General features: G+C 45.6%; 1 protein-coding gene across 3 annotated transcripts in view; it reads left to right on the top strand.

Annotated features, from left to right (window-relative positions):
- Positions 1–10,016, top strand: part of Kif9 (kinesin family member 9) — a 56,041-nt gene extending 46,025 nt beyond the window's left edge. Inside the window, exons 19-22 of one of the 3 annotated variants that reach the window (XM_075964442.1) lie at positions 2,765–2,941; positions 3,221–3,336; positions 5,877–5,981; positions 9,636–10,016. In XM_075964442.1, coding sequence (XP_075820557.1) covers positions 2,765–2,941; positions 3,221–3,336; positions 5,877–5,981; positions 9,636–9,686 — 449 coding nt within the window. In that variant the 3' untranslated portion in view covers positions 9,687–10,016. The remainder of the gene's footprint in view (positions 1–2,764; positions 2,942–3,220; positions 3,337–5,876; positions 5,982–9,635) is intronic. The other 2 variants (XM_075964443.1, XM_075964444.1) reach the window with 2 other exon arrangements.
- Positions 10,017–17,586: the final 7,570 nt, after the last annotated feature.

The raw sequence follows: 17,586 nt of genomic DNA, 5'->3' as shown, positions 1-17,586 counted from the left end.
AACTTCTTTTCCACTTCTGTATAGCCAATTTGTTCCCTGTCTCCTGGCGTGTCTCACATAATCCACACATATAGATTTCCCCTCCTCTTCCTTTCTCTCTTCCTGGAAATCCTATCTTGCCTAGCGATTTGCCAGTCAGCGCTTTAGTAAACCAATCACAGCAATACATCTTCTTATAGTGTACAAATATTCCACAACACATACATGCATATGTGAGTATATATTTGATTTTATCACTATCAAAACATTTTTCAGCTGAACATTAGTTGTTTGGTTTTTTTTAGAGAAAAGGGGCCTAGAGAGAAGGTTCAGTAGTTAAGAGCACTGGCTGCTCTTCCAGAGGACCCAGGCTCAATTCTCACCACCCACATGGCAACTCACAACCATCTGTAACTCCAGTTCCAGAGGTTCTGACACCCCCACACAGACATACATACAGGTAAAACACCAATGCACATAGAATAAAAATAAATAATTTTTAAAAGAAAAAAAGGAAATCATCTTTCAGTTTGTCTTCCCCCTGAGGAGGCAACCAAAGAACCCCTGGGTAGGGCTGGAGAGATGGCTCAGAGGTTAAGAGCACTGCTTGCTCTTCCAAAGGTCCTGAGTTCAATTCCCAGCAACCACATGGTGGCTCACAACCACCTGTAATAAGATCTAGTTCCCTCTTCTGGCCCACAGGCAGGCAAACCACTGTATACTTAATAAATAAATAAATCTTAAAAAAAAAAGAGAGAGAACCCCTGGGTAGTACTAAAGATGTCCAGTCAGGACAGTGGCAGCACACACACACACACACACCTTTAATCCCAGCACTTGGGAGGCAGAGGCAGGCGGAACTCTTGTAAATTCGAGGCTAGCCTGGTCTACAAGAGCTAGTTCCAGGACAGGCTCCAAAGCTACAGAGAAACCCTATCTTGAAAAACCAAAATAAATAAATAATAAATAATAATAATAAATACAAAATAAAATAAAATAGCAACCTAAAGTTCTTGGGCTGGAGAGATGGCTCAGAGGATAAGAGCACTAGCTGCTCTTCCAGAGGTTCTGAGTTCAATTCCCAGCAATCACATGGTGGCTCACATTCATCTATAATGAGGTTTGGTGCCCTCTTCTGGCCTGCAGCATACATGCAGGCAAAACACTGTATACATAATAAATAAATAAACCTAAAAAAAAAGAAAAAGAAAAAGGAGCAACCCCAGGTCCAAAGTTTTGTCTATCAGGCTCACCTACTAGGTGACCTTCATCCATGAGCCCTGCCTGGAAAGAAAGGTCAGGACAAGGTGCATGGGTTATATTAGAGGTCTGGGCCTTTCAGGAATGCAAGTGTTCATGGTCTAAGACTTGGGGTGAGCATGTTACACACACACACACACACACACACACACACACACACACCAAGATTTGGCTGCTGCTGCCAGCTTCAGGCTGTCCTTAAACCCTAGAAAATTAATGTCTACTTTCTATATTTGCCTCCTACTAATCCCTGAGGATTGACTGATCTACCTACCTACCTTCCTAGCTGTCTATCTTATCTATCTTTATTTATCTTAATTTTGTGTTTTGGTGTTTTGCCCTGCGTGTGTATATTTGTGTGAGGGTGTCACTCCCCAGGACCTGGAGTTGCATACAGTTGTGAGCTGCCATGTGGGTGCTAGTAATTAGAACCCAGGTCCTCTGGAGAAGCATCCAGTTCTTAACCACTGAGCCGTCTCTCCAGCCCCTATTTATTTATTTGACTCTAAAGAAAAAAGTCTTTAAAGAATGAATATCTTGGGGGCTGGAGTGATGGCTCAATGGTTAAGAGCACTGACTGCTCTCCCAGAGGACCCGGTTCAATTCCCAGCACCCACATGGCAGCTCACAGCTGTCTGAAGATCGAGTTGCAAGGGATCTGACACCTTCACACCAATGCACATAAAAGTTAAATAAACCATAAAAAATTGTTAAAAAAAAAAAAAGAGGGCTGGAGAGATGGCTCAGAGCCTAAGAGCACCAGCAGCTCTTCCAGAGGTCCTGAGTTCAATTCCCAGCAACCACATAGTGGCTCACAACCATCTGTCATGAGATCTGGTGCCATCTTCTGGCATGGAGCTGTACATGTAGGAGGAACATTGTACGCATAATAAATAAATAAATCTTTAAAAAAAGAATGAATATCTTTGGCTGATGGGATAAGATCAAAATAAGCTTGATAAATGACTCCTCTCTGTCCTCTCCTTTGCCCACTATCCCTCCTGTTTGTTCTGAAATACCAGTCAGTCCCCACTGAACTAATGAGCACCTACCTGTGGGTGTGCTGGCATGGCCTAGCCTTCTTGTGCTTTGCCCACTCCTTGTTACACCCACCCATGCCTCTGCCACATGGGATCTGTCAACATTGTCCTTTTTTTTTTTAGATTTATTTATGTATTATATATACAATATTCTACCTCCATGTATGCCCGCATGCCAGAAGAAGGCACCAGATCTCATGACAGATGGTTGTGAGCCACCATGTGGTTGCTGGGAATTGATCTCAGGACCTCTGGAAGAGCAGCCAGTGCTCTTAATGACTGAGCCATCTCTCCAACATTGTCTTCTTTTTGCCTTTTTTTTTTTTTTTTTGGTTTTTTGAGACAGGGTTTCTCTGTGGTTTTGGAGCCTGTCCTGGAACTAGCTCTTGTAGACCAGGCTGGTCTCGAACTCACAGTGGAACAACTTCCTTCTCCTACGCTGAATGGCAACTGCCTCATTCCTGACCTCTCCCATCACCCGGCAGGTGAGTACGAGAACAAAGGCCTGATGATCATCGACGAGGAGGAATTTCTGCTGATCCTGAAGCTCAAAGACCTGAAGAAGCAGTATCGAAATGAGTACCAAGAACTGCGAGACCTCAGAGCTGAGATCCAGTACTGCCAGCGCCTGGTGGATCAGTGTCGCCACCGCCTGCTCCTGGGTATTCCAATTGGGAAGGTTTGCCTGCGCCTTGAGGTCAAGAGAGGCCTCAGGGCAAGGCCAAGTTCTGGAAGTGCTCTCTGACGACTGGTTCACTGAAGAGCCAGGGCGTAGTCAGGGGCTTCAGGAGTGTGGTTTTCAGGGCTATAAAGGCTGGGATGGGGATGAGAAGAGGGAGCTGCTGGAGCAGGAAGTAAATAGAGGTGAGCCTGCCATAGCTTTTGCCTCCTTCCTCACAGGCTCCCTCCTACCCACAGTGCTGTCTCTCTGACTCTTGCAGAATTTGACATCTGGTACAATGAGTCCTTTGTCATCCCAGAGGATGTTCAGGCAGCACTGAAGCAGGGCAGCAGTATCCGGCCAGGCATGGTACCTGTCAACAGGATTGTGTCTCTGGTGAGCAGCACAAGGGTATGAAGGTGGTGAAGAGTTAAATACAGGGAGTTAAATAAAGCAGTAATGTGGGTAATTCTACCTCTTCCATAAATTGATGTCTAATGCTGCCAGTGCCCAGGTTGGGAGGCAAGTGTACATTCCTCAGTTATTGAAAGGCAAAAAACAGAGCTAGAGGGATGGCCCAGCAGTTAAGAGTCCTTGCTGCTCTTCTAGAGGACCTGACTTTGGTTCTCTGCACCCATGTCAGGCAGCTCACAACTATCTGTAATTCCAGCTCCAGTTCCAATATCCTCTTCTGGCCTTTGCAGGCAATAGCACACATGTGGCATATAACAGCACAGACATACACATATAAATTTAAAAAAATCCTATCTTGGACTGGAGAGATGGCTCAGAGGTTAAGAGCATTGCTTGCTCTTCCAAAGGTCCTTAGTTCAATTCCCAGCAACCACATGGTGGCTCACAGCCATCTGTAATGGGGTCTGGTGCCCTCTTCTGGCCTGCAGGCATACACACAGACAGAATATTGTATACATAATAAATAAATATTTTTTAAAAAATCCTATTTTAGCCGGGCGGTGGTGGCGCACGCCTTTAATCCCAGCACTCGGGAGGCAGAGGCAGGTGGATCTCTGTGAGTTCGATACCAGCCTGGTCTACAAGAGCTAGTTCCAGGACAGGCTCCAAAACCACAGAGAAACCCTGTCTCGAAACCCCCCCCCCCCAAAAAAAATCCTATCTTAGTTAGGTTTCCAAAGCAACTGTGGGGAGAGGGCTTATTTCAGCTTATGGTTGTAGCTGTAAGCTAGATCATGAAAGGAAGTTAGGGCAGGAACCCAGAGATAGGAACTAAGGCAGAGACCATGGAGGAATGATAATAGCTTGCATAATTTCTTGCTCCCCATGGCTGCTCAGCTTTTCTCCCCACCCCTTCGTCTTTTTTTTTTTTTTTTTTTTTTTTTTTGGTTTTTTCAAGACAGGGTTTCTCTGTGGCTTTGGAGCCTGTCTTGGAACTAGCTCTTGTAGACCAGGCTGGTCTCGAACTCACAAAGATCCGCCTGCCTCTGCCTCCCGAGTGCTGGGATTAAAGGCGTGTGCCACCACCGCCCGGCCCTTTGTCTTTTTTTAAAAACACTGTATGTGTATGAGTGTTTGCCTGCATGCATGCATGTGTATGCACTACCTGTGAGCCTGGTGCTCAGAGTTCAGAAGAAAGTGCTGGTTCCCATGGAACTGGAGTTCCTACAGCTCTAAGCTGCTATGTGAGTGATGAGAGTGGAACCCAAGTCTCTGGAAGAGCAGCCAGTTCTCCTAACCACTGAGCAATCTCCCTAGCTCCTCAGTCTGCTTTTTAAAAAATTAATTAATTTATTATGTATACAGTGTTCTGTCTGAATGCCAGAAGAGAGAACCAGATCAAATTACAGATGGTTGTGAGCCACCATGTGGGTGCTGCCAGCCAGTGCTCTTAACCTCTGAGCCATCTCTCCAGCCCCTAGTCTGCTTTCTTTACAACCCAGGATCACTTTCCCTTTATTAATCAAGAAAATGCCCAGAGACTGGCCTAAAGGCCACCCTGTGGAGCAAATTCCTTAAGTTGAAGTCTTTCTTCCCAGACATATCTAGGTTTATGTCAAGAAGACAAAAACCAGCCAGAACAAACCTTAACCAGAGATACATAGGGGCTGGAGAGATGGCTCAGAGGTTCAGATCACTGGCTGCTCTTCCAGAGGCTTTCAATTCAATTCCCACATCCACATGGTGGCTCTCAACCATCTATAATTATAGTCCCATGAATTCCAATTCTTTCTTCTGGTGTGCAGATGTACATGCAGACAAAAGCACTTGCTTTTGTATATGTATATTATGTATATACATACATAAATTTTGAGAGGGAGAGAGTCTTAGTTAGCATTTCTGTTGCTGTGAAAAAACACTATGGCCAGTGTAACTGGAGGTTTCTCTCCCACCTGTCAGTTCCTGAATAACTATTCTGAGACTTAATATTAATTATAAACTGTTTTGGCCTATTAACTCAGGCTATTATTGACTAGCTCTTGTATCTTAAATTAACCCATTTCTATTCTATATTTTGCCACAAGGCTTGTGGCTTGTTACCTCATATCTTGTTTTTCTGGCAGCTGCTGCATCTCCCAGACTCCACCTTCTTTTTTCCTGTATTTAGTTTGGCTTTCCCACCTAGCTATATTCTGCCCTGCCATAGGCCAACACAACTTTATTCATCAACCAATAAAAGCAACACATATTTGCAGCATATATAATGGCTTTCCACATCACCATGGCAACTGTTATAAAGGAAAATGTTTAACTGGGGCTTGCTCATAGTTTCAGAGGTTTAGTCCATTATCATCATGGCAGGACATGGTGGCACGTAGGCAGACGTGGTGCTAGGGAAGGAGATGCTCTGTGTGGATTTGCAAACCCAGCAAGGGACTGTGCCAATGCTCAGTACAGGCCCTGCCAGGGTTCATTGTGATGATGCCAGGCTGAGATACGATGCTGGGTTGGGTCTTTCCCAGGGAGAAGATGACCAGGATAGGTTCAGCCAGCTGCAACAGACTGTACTGCCTGAGGGTCCTGATTCCATCTCCTTCTACAATGCCAAAGTCAAGACAGAACAGAAGGTAACTTGGGACATTCATGTCTGTGAGAGTGGGGCCCCAAAGACTTTGGAGGTGATGGTACCAGCCCAGGGAGATTGAATGCCACCCTTAGTCTATAGGTGCTTTCTGCTGGCTCTAGACTGGAACAACGCTTGACCGTGGAAGTTGGGAAAGGGGGATCACATAGATCATGACCAGGTCTGGACATGGCTGGTAAATGCTAATTCAGCCATGTATGGTGGTTCACAGCCCATGACAGTCTAGGAAAGAAATCCTCTAAGATCACTGTCTGTGGGCAAGGGCCTGTCCAAGGGGGCCATCCTGCACAAATGGCAGGGGACAGAGGACCACATGTAGCCAAGGTGGAACTAGACCTGGTGAGCCACAAGTGGAGCCTGTGGTTCTCCTGAGTCTCCAGTCTACCAAGGTCTTGAATACTGTGCAACCCTCTGTGCTCTGGTGGGTATTCTTGTTATTTGTTTGATTTGTTTGAGACTGGGAGTCACGCTTCCCAGGCTGGTATCAAACTTGCTAGGTATCCAAGGATAATCTTGAACTCCTGATCCTCTTGCATCTACTTTTCAAGAGATGAGATTACAAGTGTGTGCCACCGCACTCAGCACTGTTTGCTATTTTTCTTAGTTTCTTTCTTTGTGTGCATATGTATATCTAGTGTGTATATATGTGTGTGTTTGCATACATGGATATTTTTTTAAAAATTAATTTGCATATGGGTGTTTTGTTGGCATGTATGTCTGTGCACCATTTGGATGTTTGGTACATGTAGAGGCCAGAAGAGGGTGTAAGAGTCCCCAGAACTGGAGATGGTTATGAGTCACCATATGGGTGATAAGAATTGAACCTGGGTCCTTTAGAAGAAGAGCCAGTGCTCTTAACCACTGAGCCATCTCTCTAGTCCAAGCTAGTTAGTTACAAGCTCATATTTGATTTGACTTCAGGACTGCAAACATATAAATTGAACTTACTTTCTTTCTGGAAGAGTGCACACTTGTTTTGGTTTATGAGGGTGGCCTGGTAGGGGTTGTATTTTTGTTTTGATTTTTTGTTTGTTTGTTTTGTTTTTTGAGACAGGGTTTCTCTGTGGCTTTGGAGCCTGTCCTGGAACTAGCTCTGTAGACCTGGCTGGTCTCGAACTCACAGAGATCCGCCTGCCTCTGCCTCCCGAGTGCTGGGATTAAAGGCATGCTCCACCATCACCCGGCTTCTCTGTAGCTTTGGATCCTGTCATGGAAGTAGCTCTTGTAGACCAGGCTGGCCTGAAAGTCACAGAGATCTGCCTACCTCTGCCTCCCAAGTGCTGGGATTAAAAGTGTGTGCCACCACCACCACCAGGCTTTGTTTTGGTTTCTTAAGACAGAGTCAGGAGAATCTCTTTGAGGCCAGCAGAGAGTTCCAGAGAGAACTCTCAATGAGTTCCAGGCAAGAGCTACATAGTGAGTCTTTAAGAGACACCATCACATTTAGCTTAGGCTGGCTTCAAATTCACAAGCTCAGGATGACCTGTAGCCTGGCTGTCCTGGAACTCAAATCTGTAGAATCAGGCTGGCCTTGAATTTATTTATTTATTTATTATATTTATTTATTTATTATGTATACAATATTCTGTCTGCGTGTATGCCTGCAGGCCAGAAGAGGGCGCCAGATCTCATTACAGATGGTTGTGAGCCACCATGTGGTTGCTGGGAATTGAACTCAGGACCTTTGGAAGAGCAGGCAATGCTCTTAACCACTGAGCCATCTCTCCAGCCCCCTGGCCTTGAATTTAGAGGTCCACCTGCCTCTGCCTCCTCAGTGCTGGGATTAAAGGAGTGAGCCAACGTGGAGGGTTTTTTTTTTTTTTTTTTTTGCCTTCTTTGCAACAAAGTTTCATATAGTTCAGGCCTGCCTTGAACTTTCTAGGTAGCAGAGGGTGGCCTTGAACTCCTGCTCCAGTCTCCCAAGTGCTGGGATTTTAGGCTTTCACCACTACACTGTTTGTATTTGCTTTTTGTAGTTACCAGAGCATATTATCAACCCAGGACCATTTTTATCCTTCAAGAATTTCAGCTTGAATACTAGAGATGTAGCTCAGAAACAGAGCATTTGCCTAGCCTGTGTAGACCTTGGCTTCAATACCAAGAATCACAGAGAGGAAAAATTCCATCTTGAGTCAGGTATTATGTCAAATCCTGTAATTTTAGCATTTTGGGGGCTGAGGTGGGAGTATCTTGAGTTCAAGGCCATATTGGGCTATATTCAGACCCTATGTCAAGAAAGAAAAGAGAAGTCCAGCTTAGTGTTGGCACCGCAGGTTCAGCCTCTTACCTGGGGGATGCTAAGTTCCTTTCCATAGTCCAAACTAGCTTTAGCATTTGCTCCTTTCCTGCCTGCTGCTTTAATGACAGCCTTTTCTTCCTGCTCTTAAGGAGCCTAGCAGTGTATTAAAAGGACAGAATTTAAATTTAAAAAGAAAGGGAAGAATTTGTGAATAGTGCAGCTATAGAGGGAGGGCTACTGTTGCAAGCCCAACCTCTGAGGTAGAATCCTGTTGCTATGACAAATACCTGAGGGAAAGAGCTGAAAAGGATTAAGCAAAGCTGCTACCTGTGCCTCTTGAGTGCTGGGAGTGCTGGAGGCAAGAGGATCTGGAGTTCAAAGTCATCCTTATTTGCACAGGAGGGTCAAGCCAAGCCTGGGTTTTATGAGTCCCAGTCTAGAAACAACAGAAACAAAGGAAGAGCGAAGAAAAAAGGTTTATTTTTGCCTCAGTTTCAGATTGTGCTCAGTTCCATTGTTACAAGCTTGCAGATCAGAATAGGGTGGTAACCGAAGAGCACAGGGAGAGCTGCCAGGCTCAATGTGCTCAAGCAGAGGAAAATAGGGCTGGGGGACATGATATACCGTTCAGGGCACACCCCCATTGGCCTACATCCTCCTACCAGGTCCTACCTCTTGTGTCCCACCACCTTCCAATAATATTATCAGGTTATGATTCATTGGTGGATAAATCCATTTATTAGTTCAGAGTCTTTACTTTCCAATTTCCTCTCAGTGACTCAATGATCAGATCTACCACTGGAGACTAAGCTTTCAGATACAGGAGCCTGTTGAGGGATTCTTTTTTTTTTTTTTTTTGGTTTTTCGAGACAGGGTTTCTCTGTGATTTTGGAGCCTGTCCTGGAACTAGCTCTTGTAGACCAGGCTGGTCTCAAACTCACAAAGATCCGCCTGCCTCTGCCTCCCAAGTGCTGGGATTAAAGGTGTGTGCCACCACCGCCCGGCTGAGGGATTCTTTAATATCCAAAACATGAATGCCTCCTTTGTCTCCCTTTCTTTCTTTAGACAGGGTCTTACTATGTAGCTCTGCTGTCCTGGAACTCACTATGTAGACTAGAGCTCAGAGATACACCTACCTCTGCCTCCTGAGTGCTGGGATTAAAGGCATGCATTACTATGCCCAGTGTATATCTCCTTTTAAACATAACTGCCAGGTATTTCAAAAACAGTTTTATACATTTTCCTTAGATTCAAAGAATGACAGTGTTCTAATGGAATGTTACTTTTTATAGAATTTGCGCTATCCAGAGAGTGTCTGCAGGAAAAATGATGAAGTAAATGTGAGTGACATAGCTTGTGAGTCCTTGCTAAGACCTGATCAAGTTCCCTTTCTTCCAGCACAATTATATGAAAACCATGGTGGGCCTCCAACAGTCACACAGAAAATAGTCTCATCAATAGCTTGAAGACCAGCGACTCTAGTCGGTTCTAAGGAAGCTGCTAAACCACGTCCTCAGAGCTCCAGCCACTTGCTCTGCTGCAAGCTGGGACCAAACCCAGAGAACACACAGTTGCCTGCCTGCTAGGATGAACATCCTCCAAAGGACACCCTTGCTTGTCTCCACAGAATACTTTTGATATTAATTTGCTACCACATGTAAAAATCAAGATAAAATTACTTTCTTACCTGCTAAGCCATCTCTCCAGTGATAAAATTACTTTCTAGTTTGGATTTATTTATAATTTATTTATTTATTAAAGATTTCTGCCTCCTCCCCGCCACCGCCTCCCATTTCCCTCACCCTCCCCCGATCAAGTCCCCCTCCCTCAGCCTGAAGAGCAATCAGGGTTCCCTGACCTGTGGGAAGTCCAAGGACCACCCACCTCCATCCAGGTCTAGTAAGGTGAGCATCCAAACTGCCTAGGTTCCCCCAAAGCCAGTACGTGCAGTAGGATCAAAAACCCATTGCCATTGTTCTTGAGTTCTCAGTAGTCCTCATTGTCCGCTATGTTCAGCGAGTACGGTTTTATCCCATGCTTTTTCAGACCCAGGCCAGCTGGCCTTGGTGAGTTCCTGATAGAACATCCCCATTGTCTCAGTGTGTGGGTGCACCCCTCGCGGTCCTGAGTTCCTTGCTCGTGCTCTCTCTCCTTCTGCTCCTGATTTGGACCTTGAGATTTCAGTCCGGTGCTCCAATGTGGGTCTCTGTCTCTGTCTCCTTTCATTGCCTGATGAAGGTTAATATTCAGGAGGATGCCTATATGTTTTTCTTTGGGTTCACCTTCTTATTTAGCTTCTCTAGGATCACAAATTATAGGCTCAATGTCCTTTATTTATGGCTAGAAACCAAATATGAGTGAGTACATCCCATGTTCCTCTTTTTGGGTCTGGCTTACCTCACTCAGGATAGTGTTTTCTATTTCCATCCATTTGTATGCAAAATTCAAGAAGTTATTGTTTTTTTACTGCTGAGTAGTACTCTAATATGTATATATTTCATACTTTCTTCATCCATTCTTCCATTGAAGGACATCTAGGTTGTTTCCAGGTTCTGGCTATTACAAACAGTGCTGCTATGAACAGAGTTGAGCATATACTTTTTTTGTTGTATGATAGGGCCTCTCTTGGGTATATTCCCAAGAGTGGTATTGCTGGGTCCAGGGGTAGGTTGATCCCGAATTTCCTGAGAAACCGCCACACTGTTTTCCAGAGTGGTTGCACAAGTTTGCATTCCCACCAGCAATGGATGAGTGTACCCCTTTCTCCACAACCTCTCCAGCAAAGGCTATCATTGGTGTTTTTTATTTTAGCCATTCTGACAGGTGTAAGATGGTATCTTAAAGTTGTCTTGATTGGCATTTCCCTGATCGCTAAGGAAGTTGAGCATGACCTTAAGTGTCTTTTGGCCATTTGAACTACTTCTGTTGAGAATTCTCTGTTCAGCTCAGTGCCCCATTTTATAATTGGGTTGATTAGCATTTTACAGTCTAGTTTCTTGAGTTCTTTATATATTTTGGAGATCAGACCTTTGTCAGTTGCGGGGTTGGTGAAGATCTTCTCCCAGTCAGTGGGTTGCCTTTTTGTCTTAGTGACAGTGTCCTTTGCTTTACAGAAGCTTCTCAGTCTCAGGAGGTCCCATTTATTCAATGAGGCCCTTAATGTCTGTGCTGCTGGGGTTATACGTAGGAAGTGGTCTCCTGTGCCCACGTATTGTAGAGTACTTCCCACTTTCTCTTCTATTCTAGTTTGGATTTAAAACTGTTTGGAATAGTACTTAATATTCTGTCTGAAAGGGACATCTTCATTATGCATAGTTTGTGGCTAAAACCTTGTTCTAGTGTTTTCCTAGCAAGCATGACACCTGGGATTTGGTCCCTAGCATATCTCTCTCTCTCTCTCTCTCTCTCTCTCTCTCTCTCTCTCTCTCTGTCACACACACACACACACACTGCACACAGGATGAGGAGGATTGGGAGTGTAGTTCAGTGGTACTTTACTTGCCTAGCATTCACGAAACTCTTCCAACTCCGACACCACCAAAAGGAAAAAGAACAGCTAATATTGTAGCTAGGGTGGCAGGAGAGGCCTGTGATCCCAGCACTTGGGTGGTGGTGACAGGAAGAGCAGGAGTTCAGTGTCACTCTCCGTTACACGTCTAGTTCAAAGTCAGTCTGGACTATAAGAAACCTATCTCAAAAAAAAAAAAAACAACAAACAAACAAAAAAACCCTAAAAGCCACTTGAGCCTTGAGTAGGAAATCAAAATAATAATTCAGGCTCTGCCTGTCAGTCTCTTTCCTCTTCAGTGGGCATCCTGAGATGAGCTTGGTCTGAGCATACTTCTTACAGTTCCCAAGAAGTCTAAGTTCTCTCAACCCATCCTTCTAGCTGGGCAACCAGAAGAGGATCAGGTGTAGTTAGTGGCCTATGAGAGGGAGAGGCAGAACTGGGCCCCTGTGCCCAGGAGTGTCTGACCTTAGACTTTTCCAGTCAAGTACACACATGGTAGGTGTTGCGGCTTCTCTGTCTTGCCTCCTCCCTTTGTCAGTGTATGTGACTACAGACACACACAGGTGAAGGCGCCCAGGTTACCCTGGACAGGAACAGGGATCACAGCAGCAGGCCTGAGCAGGGAAGAGGAAACATTACTCCTGAGTCAAGTCCTCAGGGTCTGGAGCTTGTCTCCTTGGTGATGGCACCAAGGGAAAGAGCTCACTGCCTCACTCAGGACAAACACAGGCCTCTGGGAGCTTCCCAGCTGACCAGTGTACCTTTGGGCTGAGAAATGCAGCCTCTGCTGAGTGACCTGTTTGGAACTTCCACACAGTTTTTCTTCCTGACTTGTGGGCCAAGGCTTTGACCCTGAACATGGTATGACAGCAATCCTTTTTCTGATACCCTTGAATGCCCAAGATGATAGAGACCTACAGTGGAATTACGTGGAAGCCCTATCAAGGGAATCAGTGAGAAAATATTCCAGTCCGCACTTCAGAGGTCTTCAGGCCCTCAGATTATTATGAGGCAGGTATGAGCTGGGACAGAGGACATGGTTAAGTGAGTAAGAGTGCTTGCTCTGCAGGCATGACGACCCAAGTCTGAATCCCCTTTATATGCATAAGAAACATGGCTGCATAATCTCTGCACTAGGGTGGTCACCCAACACACTCTCAACAGTGGCCTTCTTGTTGACGAGAGACAATCCTTACTTGGGATAAAGGATTAGGTAGAGAGGTAGGAAAGGAGTAAGTGGGTGGGTAAGTAAGTAGCCTCCCACTCAATTCCAGTTCAACTGTGGACTCCACAGGGAATGACCTTTTGTTTTTCCAAGCCTTAGTCAGGTTCCATTTGAGTCAGAACTCTGGCCTGGATATGTAGAAAAAAAATGCCATTTGGGAAAAAAGGTAACACCCAGTTCTATCTTAGAACACATCTAATTGCTTTTGTGTTGTATCAGTCAATCTATATTCGTTTGTATATTAGTCAATATATTACTTCAAAGTCTTTATATTGGTTGTGGATATGGTTCAGCGGCAGGGGCCGCTTGCTTAGTGTTCTGTTTCATTCTGTTGCTGTGATAAAACACCTGGACCAAAAGCAGCTTAGGGGAGGAAATGGCTTACACTTCTGGGACACAGTCCATCACTTCAGGAAATCAGAGCAGAAATTATGCTAGTTTTCTTATGCAGCCCTGGACCAGCTACTTAGGTATGTGCTGCCCAAAGTGGGCTAGGCCATCCTCCACTAATAACTACCCACACAAATGCCCACAGACCAATCTGATCTAAACAATTCCTTGGCTGAGACTTTCCTCTCAGGTGACTCTAGGCTAAGTCAAGTTGACAAAGCTAACTAGGACACCTAACATATGCAAACCACTGGGTTAAATTTTCAGCACCAGAAGGGGGAAAATTTACTAATAGTTTTGAAGAATGTGCTCAGGATCATCCGGTATTCCCCTGTTCCAAAGATGTTTCCCATCCCTTTACCAAATCCTAGGACATACCTGTGGGGAATGACCACGCTTGGGCTTTCTTCCTTTTTTTTTTTTTTTTTAATCAATCACTAAAGTTGACTTTAAGGGCTACTAGTAGCCACGCTGAAGTGTGACGGAATGGATGTGGTCTGGGTCCATGGGAGATACTACTAGGAGGAGCAATTCTCAAGGTTTTTATGGTATTCAGCACTCTAGGAGTGGGAATAGGTTTCATGTTGGTGATTTTGGACATTTTTTCCTTTAAATACATTGGAGGGCTTTCTGTACAAAAACATGGGCTGGTAGGGCATGGTGACTCACACCTTTAGTCCTAGCACTCAGGAAGCAGAAGCAGCTGTATCTCTGAGTTTAAGGCCTGCCTGCTACACAGTGAGACCATATCTTAAAAAAAGGGGGGGAGCCGGGCGATGGTGGTGCACGCTTTTAATCCCAGCACTCGGGAGGCAGAGGCAGGCGGATCTCTGTGAGTTTGAGACCAGCCTGGTCTACAGAGCTAGTTCCAGGATAGGCTCCAAAGCCACAGAGAAACCCTGTCTCAAAAAATCCAAAAAAAAGCCGGGCGGTGGTGGCGCACGCCTTTAATCCCAGCACTCGGGAGGCAGAGGCAGGCGGATCTCTGTGAGTTCGAGACCAGCCTGGTCTACAAGAGCTAGTTCCAGGACAGGCTCCAAAACCACTGAGAAACCCTGTCTCGAAAAACCAAAAAAAAAAAAAAAAAAAAAAAAAAAAATCCAAAAAAAAAGGGGGAGGGAGGGGAGCGGTATCCAATAACCTAAAAAGTGTTCACTGCTTTGGTCAGGAAGCTGATCATAGTAAATACAGAGAAGGAGGTAGGAGGATAGGGAACTAGGGCAAGTCTGGCTGAAAAGAAAAAAAGGATATCCAAATCATGTTTTATATTGTGAGCCAGAGTCTCCCATAGCACAGGCTGGCCCCAATCTCACTGTGTAGCTGAGGATGACCTTGATGCCCCTGATCCCTGCCAGGATGTGTTCCAAGGATGCCTGTCTTTGCCTTGAATCTAGCCTGCATGCGGAGGGACATATCTGCAGTCCTATCTTGGAGGCGGAGGCCAACTTGGGATAGGCACAGCAAAGCAGACTCCAGAGGTTCCTGAATACTCTCAAAAATACTGCCTGACTGAAAATTCTGAATCAAAGAGTTATGGGCCTTATGATTTCCACTGACCCCATGGTTTAACATGCTTACTCCAGTAGGTTATGACCAGACTGTTATCATCACCTGGCAAGTACTGTTCTGTCCCCTGCTAAAAAACTGCTTTTTTTAAAAAAAATTATTTTATGTGCATTGGTGTTTTGTCTACACATCGGTGTGAAGGTGTCAGATCCTGTAGAACTGGAGTTACTGACAGTCATGAGCTGCTACGTTGGTGCTAGGAATTGAACCCGGTTCCCCTGGAAGAAGAGCAGTGCTCTTAATCACTGAGCCATCTCTCCAGCTCCATTTACTTTGTTTTTAAGGAAATGGGAAACCTGCACACGCTACCTTAGGTTCCTCTCAGCTTGTTGTTCCCACCTAAAATAGCTCTATTCTAGTGCCAAGTGGCTGCCAGTGGCTTATGGAGTATTTAAGGCAAAGTGCTCCAAACCTATTCAAAATCTAAGAGTTGGGCATGGTGACCCACCAAAAGGCTGATGCAGGAGGACTTCAAGTTCAAGGCAAACCTGGACTACAAATTGAAACTATCTTAAAAAAAAAAGCCTTAAATATACCCTATTGTGTAGTAAGAGGCATTGTACAAACATTTTCACCAATATTATCTGTGTGGTAGATACACTTCTATTTTATAGGCAAGGCAGTAGAAGCCCGAGAAACAGTCATGTCCAGTATCATATGGCTAGAAACTGCCTGGTATACATAGTGCCAGATAGAACTTATCCATTGGACTATAATAACTTAAAATGTGTTGACATCTGTTAAGATTAGGGTTTTATGTACTGGGAATGTTTCTCAATTGATGGAGTGCTTGTCCAGTATTTCAGAAGCCGGGAGTTCAATTCCCAGCACCAGATAAACTGATGCATACCTGTAACCTCAGCACTGAGGGGTGGATGCAGGAGGAAGAGAAGTTCAAGTCATCAGCGGCTACATACAGAGATCAAGGCCAGCTGGGACACACAAAACCCTGCCCCAAATAAACAGACAGAAAAGTGAAGAAAAAGAGGAAGTTCAGGGTTTCACAAGTACCTCTATCCTCAGATCAGTGAGAATCTGTTCACATTTTAAACTTTCATCTTCAGCAGGCTGTGGTGACAGGCACCTGTAACTCCAGCATCAGGGAGGCTGGGGTAGGAGGATTTTGAGTTTATGGTCAGCATAAGGTACATATCAAATTCTACAGCCACAGATGAAAACTCATGTACAAAAGAATGGCTGTGGGAGACTGACACCTAAGAGTTTTGTGCACCTTGAATCTGGCTAAAGTTACCAGGAAAAAAAATAAAGCCCGATTAACCTCTATATAAAATGATAAAGAGAGAATAGATACTGCTTACCTACATACAAGTAAAAAAAAATTCAGGAGATGGCTTAGCCCAATAAAAATAATGGCTGCCTGGCCTTATGATGGAAGTTACATCTCTGGGACCCACATATTGGGAGGAGAGAATGGACTCGCTAATGTCTAATGTTCTCTAGTCCCCACACGTGTGTCCTCAATACACACCATACAGATAAACACCATTTTAAAAATACACTTTAAAAGCGAGGGCGGGGCGATGGGGCACACGGCTTTAATCCTAGCACTTGGGGGGCAGAGGCAGGCGGGTCTCTGAGTTCAAGGCCAGCCTGGTCTGCACAGTGAGTTCCAGAATAGCTAGAGATACACAGAGAAACCCTATCTCGAACCAAAAAACTTGTTAAAACCCAGAATGCCAGCACTCAAGAGGGTGTACGTTCAAGTGTTAAAGGAAAGTCTACAGATGATCCTGTCTAAACATCAACAACACGACAAAGTTAGCTAGTGAAGGACTTCTGTTAAATCACATTTCAATTTATTGGTAAATCCAATTAAAAATTAGTGGTTATTCTTCCCCCCAAAACTCCACAAAGATTTGAACTCTCTACTGTCACTTTCATGATACGCAACTACTATACATTCGGCATCGTGTAAGTTTACCTAACAGTTTCTCGCGCAGTCCAACTTCTCCTTCCAGAAACTTCACGTTATCTAACCTTTTTTTTTTCTTTTGCAAGAGAGCAATTAATAACCTTTTCCCCACTCATTGCCTCCGAGGCCTAAGCAACAAACATTGCCTTTCAGCCTTTTGGGGTGAGGGCAGAATACCGGGTGGGGGGGGTTGTAGGAGGAAGGCAGGAGGTGGTGGGGCCACGGGGGTGGGGGCGGCGGGAGGCTGAAGGAGGGGGGCGTGTCCGAGTAGCCCGGCCCGAGAAGCATCCCCAGCTTAGCTGGCTTTCCGTTCGCGTGGAGAGCGGGATGAAGAGGCTGGAGAGAAGAAATAAAGGGGCGAGAGCGGCCGCTGCGCTACCTCACGGCCTGGAGGCCGGGCTCTCCGAGGGCTCCCGGGCTTCGGGCGGCGGGTGGTGGCGGGCTTCGAGGGAAGAAGGCCGGTGTCCTGAGGGGCTCGGGCTATCGCCCGGGGAGGGGTAGCGGTGGCGCCCCCCTAGCTCCGGGACCCGCCTACAACACGCAGCCCTGGGACTTATTGTTCCGGGAAGCCGCAGGCGAGGCCCGGCCCGGCCCTCGGGGTGCACCCGCCCCTGCCAGGGTCGGCGGGCTGGGGCAGGCGCGCCGACTGGCGGCCGGTGGGCTGCCTGTGCGTGTCTCTTTAAGGGGCTGGGCCTGCAAGGCTGCAGGGCGGGCGGGGTGCGCG

The sequence above is a fragment of the Microtus pennsylvanicus genome, chromosome 3, assembly GCF_037038515.1.
Source record: "Microtus pennsylvanicus isolate mMicPen1 chromosome 3, mMicPen1.hap1, whole genome shotgun sequence".
NCBI classification, from domain to species: domain Eukaryota; kingdom Metazoa; phylum Chordata; class Mammalia; order Rodentia; family Cricetidae; genus Microtus; species Microtus pennsylvanicus.
Note: the sequence above shows the minus strand (reverse complement) of the source record. Positions and strands in the feature narration are given on the sequence as shown.